Source organism: Phalaenopsis equestris, unplaced genomic scaffold (assembly GCF_001263595.1).
Source record: "Phalaenopsis equestris unplaced genomic scaffold, ASM126359v1 Scaffold000104, whole genome shotgun sequence".
Classification (NCBI taxonomy): Eukaryota; Viridiplantae; Streptophyta; class Magnoliopsida; order Asparagales; family Orchidaceae; genus Phalaenopsis; species Phalaenopsis equestris.
This window is the reverse complement of record NW_018164546.1, coordinates 9,584-20,842: the sequence shown is the minus strand read 5'-3', so window position 1 is coordinate 20,842 and position 11,259 is coordinate 9,584. Positions and strand designations below refer to the sequence as shown.

The window sequence follows — 11,259 nt, the reverse complement described above, 5'->3', positions numbered from 1 at the left end:
AAAAAATAAAAAAAAAAAAAAAAAAAAAAAAAAAAAAACTCTCTTTATAAAACTAACATGTATACTATCGACAAGAATTGATTTCTTAGAGAACCACTAGAGGGAAAACCATGTTTTTTTTTCAAGTGGTGATCAATGATTTTAATACAAATATCATAAAATTCATCTAAAGATTTGGGTGGTACACATATAAATATGAATATTTAGGTGTTCGATATAAGAAATGCATGGTATGTGTGTAAATGCCTCAAAATCTTAATTATGCTTTAATATTTGAATCTATCACTAATACATATGTTGGATGGAAGAGAGTGCAAGTAGTGCCAAGAAGCATATCATTTGACAATCAATGAAAAGAGGAAAAAATTGTCATGTTCAACAATTGAGCAAAGAGAATACTATTGAAATTTATCTAGGATAAAATCTTAATTTGCCTCTTAAACATTAATGGAAAAGAAAAAAAAAATCATCTTATCTAAAGGAAAAAATAAACTCATTAACGAAGCTCAAGAATAATGATCAGAAGCAAGCTAGCAATATAATAATCAATATTACAAAGTATAACATATTAAAAAGTATAAAATCTTTTTTCTTATAGAGAAGAGAGATTTTGATTCTATAAAATATTAATTACATGACAACACAATCAACCTTTAACTAAGGAAACTCCTTATAATAATTACAAAGTCTATTCTTATTCCATGCCCAAGTTTCCATTTTCCTCAACTCATAAGACTTAAATAAAGTTTGATAGCTCAAGCCTTGAAAGCTAAATAAGATAAACTTTACTGCTGATCATAAATAGGATGCTTTTGTAATGGTCCAAGAAGTCCCCCAACATTGAATGAAAATGCGACAAACATGAAACACCATCTGTAACAAAAGGGCATCCTTGTCTTGGCTGCAATACTCTTAGAAGTGTTGAATTGGTGTTACAGTACTTATTAAAATTCAAGTCAAAATATTTCACAAAAATCTCTCTTTATGAAATCGACATGTATATAAGTGATTTGACTTATATATATATATATATATTAAAAAAAGAATGACCAAAGACTATCATACAGGTCTGCAACCACCCCTAATATGCCTAAAAATTCGGGTACCACCTTCTTAAGGCCAACTGTGATAGAAGGGATTCGAACTTCCGACCTGAGGGGTCTTATACCATGGATGCCGGGAATTCACTGTTAACATTATTATATCTTTCAAAGTGAAATACATATTTGCTTGTACAGGTTCATGAAACAAAGTTATGATAAGTGCAAATATCAAAAAAATTTTGTTGTATATGTAAAAAGATAAAAAGTATATCCTATGATGTAAATTTATTTTATTATTAAGATTATCAATTATGCTCTATCGTCTTCTTCGTGAACGTTTGTGATACCCTTTTTGAAAATTTCTTTATTTTTACATTTATTTTTTAACTTATTTGTTTAAACGTTTCTTTTAGGGTCCGTTTGGGGCAGCTTATGTGTTTCAGGATAAACTGTTTATTCTGAAACACGGCCCGCGGGTCAGCCGCGGGGTCGACACGCGGTCTGCATTTAGTATAAAAATCAAAACGCAGTTTCGAATAAGCTGGCGAAGCTGCTCAAACAGACCCTTAGACATTGTGCCTTTTGTGGAGCTACTCCGCATAAATATGCACGCCACTGTCGTATCTCTTGTCTCCACATAAATATACACGCCATTGTCGTATCTCTTGTGGTGTGATAAATAGATTGATAATACAAACGCCTATATTCTTTGTTGAATCTTTTATTAGTGTTATCTTCCGTTAATTTCTTATATTGAAAGATATTCACTCAAGCCACTCAATTTTCATGAATTTACATATCAATCACCTGAACTTCAAGTAGCGAAAAAAATTTTATGTCCTGACTCCAGACGTAGCTCTATATGCGGACTCCCAGTAATATACTGTCAGGTGTATTATATCGAAACACCTAATACATATTAAAGTGAAACCGCTAACTCTGCAATAATCCTGAAATAATCATGAAATAACCCCGAAATATATATTTTGTGAAATTAACCTCCGTGATGTTATTTCGGGATTATTGAAGTGGAACCACGGAGGTTATTTCAATGTAATTTCAATAACCCTGAAATAACCGACACAGTTTCACTTAAATAACCCCGAAATAACATCTGAGATGTAGCACACGTGGTGTCATATTATTGGAGTCCGCACGTAGAGCTACGTCAGTAGTCCAGACAGAAAATTTTTCCAAGTTTTATGTATATATATGTTACCTTCTTTATGCATTAAGAGATGTATTTAACTTTATATTTTGTATGTGATATGCAAGATTTGGGCAGTATAAATGTAAAAACTAAAGTTCCTGCGTTAGGTATGTAAGTATATAAAAATGGGATGGGATATATGTAAATGCCCCTTAGATATTGTCTTGTTAGACTCTGCATATTAATTTTCTTTTTCAAGAATTACTTGCTTCTCTAGTCTTGCACAGAAACTATCATTTTGCTCTGTTTCAGCATCCAACGTTAAAACTAATCACATCATTCCATGAGATATTCACCTTTTTTAATTTATAGAATTTAATTCTGGATTTAAGTAATTAAAAATTTAGCAAAATTAGCTTTAAGAGGCAAATTATTAATAATTAATATTTTGACGGCCACCTTCTCATTAAGCTGGCCCGTGTATGGTTCTAAATCATGTCAAATAGTTTCAAGTGGGGCTGTAAATCAACCAATGCAATTGATGAATAATTAGAACTTGATTTCATTATTATTCGATCAATTTTGTTCAAATTAATAAATAAATAAGCTCGATTATTTTTTAAAAGCTTGGAGTCTAAGGGAATCAAATTTTAACATAGTCCAACTCACTTATTACTGTTGGTAAATAAAGTGGTTCTTTGTTCAACAAATAACTTGTAAAATGCTCTATAGTTGTAGGACCACTTTTCAGTGGCTGACCAACCTACCGACCACCACCCTCCATTGTACGATTGATCGACCACACCCCCTGCAGTGGCTACAATAACCTTTCTTTTGTCGATGCGTTAATCACAGGCTTTTTTAGTAACTGACGGTCAATGTCGTCGGTATTAATGTTAATAATCTACGGAGCTGAAGTCGTTTGTAAGACCTCATAAATAATCTTTTATACCGCCGAAATCACTACGACCCCGAAGCTACTGTAATCCCAATCCTTCTCGCACTCTCCCTCTCTCCCATGCCCTAACCCTCTCCTCCCCTCTCCTGACGACTCCAGTGCCCTGGTGACCGCAGCTCCGCCAACCCCAGCTCTGACAAATCCTGCTCCAACGACTCACCCGCTCTGACACTCAAAGGTATGGTTATGAGAAAGGTAATGCTTAGACTGAAAGGATATTATTAGTAGAATTCAATTTTATTGCTTGAAGTGAAGGAATGCTTTGGGTCTATTGTGTGAAAGAAAGGTAATGCTTAGACTGAAAGGAAATTTTATAAGATGGTGGTGAGACCTTCAGTGCTCTATGCACAGAATGTTGTATGTTGTCCTTTAAAAGAACCTTTAAAAGAAAAGCATAAAATTAAGTGTTGTCGAGATGAGAATGCTTAGGTGGATGAGTGGCTTTACACTTAGAGATAAAATGTGAAATAAATATGTTCGTGAAAGGGTTAGTGTATGTGGTGGAAAAAAATTAGAGAGAGTCGTCTTAGATGATTTGGTTACACTAAATGTCAACCATCTGATGATCTGATTAGGAGAGTAGATATTTTAGATTCTATTTCTGTTAAGAAAGGCAGAGGTAGACCTAAAAAGACTTAGGCATATTGTATAAAACATGATCTTAATTTATTAAAATTAAGTGAAAATATGACACTCAATAGGACGCAATGGAGAAAAAGTATTCTTGTAGCCAACCCCACTTAGTGGGTTAAAGGCTTGTTTTTGGTGGTGGTGAGACCTGCAATGCTCTATGATGTTGGACTTTCAAAGAGAAGAATAAAATTAAGTGATGTCGAGATGAGATGCTTAGGTAGATGAGTGGCTTTACACTTAGAGACAAACTGAGAAATGTGTATATACATGAAAGGGTTAGTGTAGCACATGTGATGGATAAAATTACGGAGAATTGTCTTAGATGGTTTGGTCACATTAAATGTCGACCATCTGATGAGCTAGTGATGAGAGAGATGTTTTAGATTCAAATTATGTTAAGAAATGAAGAGGTAGACTGCCTACAAAGACTTGGGCATATTGTATAAAAAATGATCTTAATTTATTGAAATTTAATGAAATTATGACTCTCAAAAGGATGCAACGGAGAAAAAGAATTCATGTAACCAACCACTTAGTGGGATAAAGGCTTGTTATTGTTACTGTCGTATAGAAGCTGAAGCTTGTGGGATTTAGTAAATTCTATTAAAACCACCAAACACGTATATGGATTTATTAGGGTTTACTTATTAATACATCAAACAAGTTTCAGGATTTAACACCTTCAAGGTTTCATAAATTCGGTATTAGTAAATTCTAATAAAGCCACCAAACACTTTTTTATGGATTTATTAGGATTTATTTATTAATATATCAAACTGTTTTCAGGATTTAACACCTTCAAGATTTCATAAATTCGGTTTAAAAGGATATACATGATTTACTCAATCCCATTCAAACTAAATCGTCCTTGCAACCAAACAATCCGTAGAGAGGATTTATGTAGGATTTAAGCTAAATCCCACCAAACAAGTTTAAATAAAGTCCTACTTTTGGTTGTATGATATATCAAAAAGGTAAATAATCGCTCACAATGTAATTCTCTATGTTAGTATAGCAAGGAATGTTCGGTTCAGAAATGACAAGTACTTGTTCATTGGGAGAGTTCTCATTTTATCATTAAGAAAGTCAAAAGGATTATCTTTCCTACTTGGTTGGCCCTCGTTGATTCCTCTTAATTATAAGAATTTTTTTTATAATATGATGATTTTAATGATCTTAGAATCAGGTGATCTTAAGCAAATTAGATATCTCTCATCGAAATGCTCAATTTAGGTGGTTTACTAAATTGATCCAGGCTTAATTTAGAATGTTCGGTTCAGAAATGACAAGTACTTGTTCATTGGGAGAGTTCTCGTTTTATCATTAAGAAAGTCAAAAGAATTATCTTTCCTACTCGGTTGGCCCTCGTTGATTCCTCTTAGTTATAAGAATTTTTTTTATAATATGATGGTTTTAATGATCTTAGAATCAGGTGATCTTAAGCGAATTAGATATCTCTCATCGAAATGTTCACTTTAGGTCGTTTAATGAATTGATCCAGGCTTAATTTGACTCAAATTGAATCAATTTAAGTATCATCAGGTTCACCCCATCAAGCAGTTTAGTTGGACTGTAAGATTGCTAAAATCAAGGTTTTAAATAATTTTTTAATTTGAATCAGAGTTTTTCTGGCGAAGAAAATGCTTTAAGATGCGTTCCAAAAAATGAAATTAATCGATGCCGCATCAACACTATCATTAGATTCTAATTGTCAAAAACACTTCTTAAAATACAATGAACCGTGAGCTCCATATGGAACCTCAAATGATACCTTAGCGCAAAACTCATCAAAGTTCAGAAACATCAATTATTCAGAGATTATTTAGACTCCTTCTAACTCAACGTGGCAGTCTGAAACTGAGGCCGTCGAACTTCTCGTCGAAGAAGAAGACGGCGAGCACCTCGGTGATGGGAGTGCAGATGGCGAGCAAGACGCCGCCGAGCAATGCCGATGAGTAGTTTATTGTGCCGACCAATCCTAAAAAGAAGCACTGTGTCAAGATGGTGGTGAAGACGACGATTACATAGTACTTGGTTTGGCCGAGGCCATAGTTGTGGCTTTCTCTCGGGAGCTCCTGTAAACGTATTGTAGAATATTCAATAAATTGATAAAATGAAAATTGATAGTTTTGTTATATTAAAAAAATGTATTTACATATATACCACAAAAGTTTTATATTTTTTTACATATCTAATATTTAAACTTTCATATTAACATACATAGTACAAAGGTTTTATATTTTGTTACATATCTAATATTTAAACTTCAATATTTATATGTATAGTTCAAATTTTTTTTAATATTACATAAAAAATATTATAATTATTTAATTTTAAAGAAAAAGTACACCATTTCATATATATATATGACACCTAAGAGTTTATAATTGTAAACAACAAAGTTTACATGTTAAATATGTAAATACATAAAATTTTGTGGTATGTATGTAAGTTTCCTATGTTTGCTTACTTTAGTCAAAAGTCATATAAGTTTGGAAAGATTTGATGTTCCAAATATTTTAAAAAATTATGTAATGGGATTAATTTTTAATATAGATTGCAGTTTAAATAATCAGATAATTTTTTATTAAAATGTAGAATTTTGGTCCTGCTGATGTACAATTAAATAACGTTGACAGCTTATTCAGATTGGCAGGTATATTATAAATGAGATTCTTAAAGTACATTTGATATGTAATCCGTGTCATAATGTTTGACTACAGGCCTAGTATTATGTCAGAATTTATAGGAAGATTTACATATATACCACTCGCTTCCTATGTATTTTAATATTACATAATTAACACCTAAACTTTTATATACATATATACCATCTTACCTATACATGAAAAAGATATATTTTGTTTTTTTTTAAATTAAAACGATAATATTTTTATGTGATATGAAATATTTACGTGATATAAATCTAAAAATTACAAATTAAGGTGTTAGATTTTTTATGTGATATGAAATATTTAGGTGATATAAATCTTAAAATTACAAATTAAGGTGTTAGATATGTAATTACAAGTTTGTAGCTTATTTGGGTGGTATATGTCGTCCTTTGTGGAATTTTTATAGATATTAATTCTAGAAGACAAATATGCAAATATCACCTTATTATATATTGCATTTACATAATTGAATCCGTAAAAATTCTTTATTTGCGAGAAATAAAGAATTGAATCCGTAAAAATTCTTTATTTGATTATGTAAGACAAGTCAACTTCCCTTGCACTGAATCCGTAAAAATTCTTTATTTGCGAGAAATAAACCCAACTTCAGTTGATTATGTAAGACAAGTCAACTTCCCTTGCACTTTTATAAATAAAAAAAAAAAAACTTTGACACAATATTTTGAATTAAATAAAAAAATAAATGCTATTTTAGTTTCTTTTGATCAACAATTATTATGTTATGTGATGAAGTAAATTTTTAGGGTATATGATTGAAGTAGAGAAGAAAGGAAACTATGGTATTTGAAATGATTGAAATAAATCCTTTAGAATAAGTTGTATATCACTAAAAGGACCCTTCCGATTAATTGAAGAAGGGATTCATCTAGTAGAACAATTATGAACTTTGGAAGGTAGCTTCCATGATGAAACTAGGAATCATCGTCAACTCGAGTTGTTATCAAGCGATAATAAGTTGCAACTATTCTCTTAATGGAAAAATTATTCCATCAGGACGCCAGACGTAAAATTTGCGCCTGGAGCCCAGTGGGCATGTGCCACGTGGCAAGTAGGCCCCACCCTCTTAAAATTTACCCAACCAGCTATTACAGTGGGGTCCACCTGCTACGTGGCAAGTGCTCCCTCATGGAATCATCTCACAAAAGTTAAATGACAAATAATTTGTGTCATTAATTAACAAAAACGAAGAACAATTGATTGGCAATATTAGATGTCAGTGGTGGACAATGACCACATTAATATCTTTTCTTATAAAATTAAAGGCTAATAACCAACGAGTGACATCAAATATTAGGTGTTGATAAATGCAATTGGACTACCGATTAAAGATGTTAGAAGTTGCTTGATGCTTAGTGGCACAATTTATTTTTCCTTTTATAAGTGGAGATATTGATGGCTAAAAAGGTGCATACACATGTCAATGATTAATGGATGCCAAATGTTGGTGGGAGTTGGATGACAATTAATTGTGATACTATATATTAGGTGACAATCAGTGGCATGTTTATAGAATTAGGGTATATTGATAAATTTTTTAAGAGATATTATGACGACTTCCCAAAAAAACCAAGACACTTTGAATGAATGGAATGGATTCCATTTGATTATTTTATATTTTTTTTCAACATATCAACACTCAATTGAACTAAAATTGAGTGAATTCAGGTTCATCAACATATTGTGTCATTATGTTCAATTTTTTTACTTCAAATGTCTTGTTAATTAGATTTCTACATGATTTATTTAGGCATATTTCTTACTTTATAATATTTTTAGTACTATTGGATCTATCTCATCAAAATACCATTTTTTTAGAAGGTTATGTTGATACCCATGGAAAAATATATGTTAATACTATTGCTTGCTCAAGCAAAATTCTTCTAAAATCAAAATACTTAATTCCTATGTTATAAATGAAGCCTTTATTGATTAATGCACTACATTGAATTCTAAAATTGATGTGTTCAAGCAACAAAATCAGGTCAACCAGGTCAACTCATTTTTTTTTGCATCATAACAAGACAAATTTTATAATAAAAATTTTCCTCTTTAAGGGGCAATTTGGTCCTAAACTATCAAGTAGCCCAAGATATAATCTTAATTTTTAAATGATAATTTGGTCAGATCTAGCTTATCTAACTTAAAAATGCTAATCTCACTTAAAAAATAAAGAATAATTTACATACATGCCCTTTATTAATTCCTGTGTTCTTGCATATTTAATACCTAAATTTCAATTATTACTTGCCTACAATCTTCTCTATGCATGAGAATATGTATTTCGTTTTTAAGGAGCTAAATTTATTATATTTGTTATGTGATATAAATAATTTGGATGGTATGAATGTAAATTGTAAAATTTAAAATCTAAAATTGGTTGCTAGATATGTAAATACATAAAAATTGGGGCGGTATTTTTATATTGAAAAACTGAAGGATTTACACTTAGCAGTCGATTCTTATGTATTTACAAATCTGAACTTATATATATATATATATATATATATATATACCACAATCTATTTGCATAAAAAGTTGTATTTCCAGTTTTAAAGGTAAGAAAATTGTTGCTTTTGAAGTGATATGAAAGATTGTGATTGTAAAAATTGTAAAAAAGTAAAATTTAGGTGTTAAATAAGAACATACATAGTAATTGAATGGCATGTGCATACCTAAATGGCCCCACGGAAATTTTAAGCGAGCACTCTAACAGGCCCCGCACATGTTGGTACTAGTATCAAAATAATCAACGATTGAATCATAGGTTGACTAATTAATTAAGCATGTGCCGACTGATTAATTAAGCATGTGCCGACTGATTAATTAAGCAATTACCCACTAATTAATGATCTTTAGACGGCTAATAAACTGGCTAAACTTCTTATAAAAGAAGAAAAAATTTAGATCGGGGATTGAAAGAAGTGTAATAATACCACCCAATTCTTATGTATTTACATATCTTACACCGAAACTTTCTTTTTATACTTATACCACCAAAAATTTTTACATCAAATAAAATATATCACCATTTTTTACTTTTAAAAGTAAGACATCTTTTCATATATGAATAGAAGATGGCATTTTTATGTAAAAATAGATGTTTAGGGCTTTTAGTTAGACACAGACACACACACACACGTGTGTGTGCAAATAAATAGAAATTAAATGGTATGTATGTAAATCTCCCTAAAAATTTTTATGTGTGTGCAAATAAATAGAAATTAAATGGTATGTATGTAAATCTCCCTAAAAATTTTTAAGGGACGAAAATGATATAAAGAGGCCAAGGTCTCGAAACATATGAAATTTTTAATCTTAAGGGAATATTTTAGAGGCCATTGAGCTATTACTCAAGAAAAAAAAATTGATATTCATACAGCTATAAAGCTAGGACTAAACTTGAAAACACGGCAATAGCTTATATATTTTGTGATTTTTATGAATTTTTGTGCCTTCTTTTATTTTTCTTCCTAGAATTAATTTGATATATATATATATACTCTTTAGAAATTCTAAAATTTTATACCTTAATATGTAATTTAACTTTAATCTTCAAGTATTTAAATCTATAAATATTTTTATATGTATATTTGTAGAATTTAGTTTAGCCAGTTCCACCAAGTGGCCGACAAAAATTGATGTATCAAACTTGAAAGTAAGATGGTTTTAGAATTAAAATAAAATACAGTTTAAATAAACTGGACCAAAGAGTAGGGAGAGATTACCTGAAAATCCTTGTTGATCATCATCCCGACGGCGGAGAAAGTGGTTGCGACGAGCCCAATCACAAGCTGTATCTCCATCACCATCGTATAACCGATATTCGTCTTAGACTTAACGTACATGAGCTCCACCAATGGCATCACCAGCCCATACAACACCGCCGCGGCGAGCGTCATAACAAACCCAAGATAGTACTTGGAATTCGATTCTCCTTCCGGTCGATCGCCATTGGAGTGCACGCCGAGCACCACCGCACTAAACGTCAGTAAAGCCACGGCGTTTATTGACGAAGCCCTGAACTTTTGCTTAACGATGAAGAAGGCGAAGACGGCGGTGAAGGCGAGTTGGGTGGAGACGAGGAGAGTGGAAGTGGAGACGGGGAGGTAAGATATGCCGTAGGAGTAGAATAAGTTGTCGATTCCGGTTAAGAGGCCGATGAAGGCGGAACATAGGAGGAGGAAAGGGGAGATGAGGAAGAAGCGGGGGCGGGGAGAGCGGAGGAAGGAGATGAGAAGGGGGAGGAGGAGGAAAGGGAAGCCGGCGGTTTGGAGGAAAGAGGTGAACCATTTGCGGGTTCCGCCGTGGAGGAAGTAGGCGCGAATGATGAGGGGGCTGCCGCTGCCGCCGATGAGGAGGAGGAGGACGTTGAAGAGGAGGATGAGGAGGCGTTTGGGTTTTATGGATTTGGTCGGTTCGTCGGAGGTTGTGGCGGCGGCGGAGTGGACTGGAGGTGCGTGGTGCTGTTCGATCTCCATGATCTCTTGGATGGAATATTTTCATGCTTCATTTTTGGGGGTTTTGTAAGCTTGAGAGTGGCATGGATATTCACATATTTATTTTTTTTCTTATGACTTTAAAATCATAAAATAATCATATTTTAATTAGAGTATTCTCACTTTAAACCTTTTGACGAATTTACATACATAACACTCAAAATTTCGAAAATAGCATCCTCACTACTTCAATTTTAAAATTTACAAAACAGCCAACCTGAAAAGATTGGTCGTCTTCGTTGATATGTGGAACGATAAAATTTTCATATTCGGAGCCGTTATG

At 32.4% G+C, this 11,259-nt stretch overlaps 1 protein-coding gene across 1 annotated transcript; it reads right to left on the bottom strand.

Annotated features, from left to right (window-relative positions):
- Positions 1-5,622: 5,622 nt before the first annotated feature.
- Positions 5,623-11,050, bottom strand: LOC110020597 (purine permease 3-like). The gene is made up of 2 exons (XM_020718752.1): positions 10,206-11,050; positions 5,623-5,859 (listed from the first exon to the last, which is right to left on the bottom strand). Exons 1-2 carry the CDS (start codon positions 10,956-10,958, stop codon positions 5,623-5,625), a joined length of 990 nt encoding a protein of 329 aa, XP_020574411.1. The 5' UTR covers positions 10,959-11,050.
- Positions 11,051-11,259: the final 209 nt, after the last annotated feature.

Bases quoted from the DNA above. Each gene is read 5' to 3' on its own strand.
- LOC110020597 (XM_020718752.1), bottom strand. From the start codon at position 10,958: ATGGAGATCGAACAGCACCACGCACCTCCAGTCCACTCCGCCGCCGCC. The intron at 5,860-10,205 runs GTAATCTCTCCC...ATACGTTTACAG, and splicing joins TGATCAACAAGGATTTTCAG to GAGCTCCCGAGAGAAAGCCA.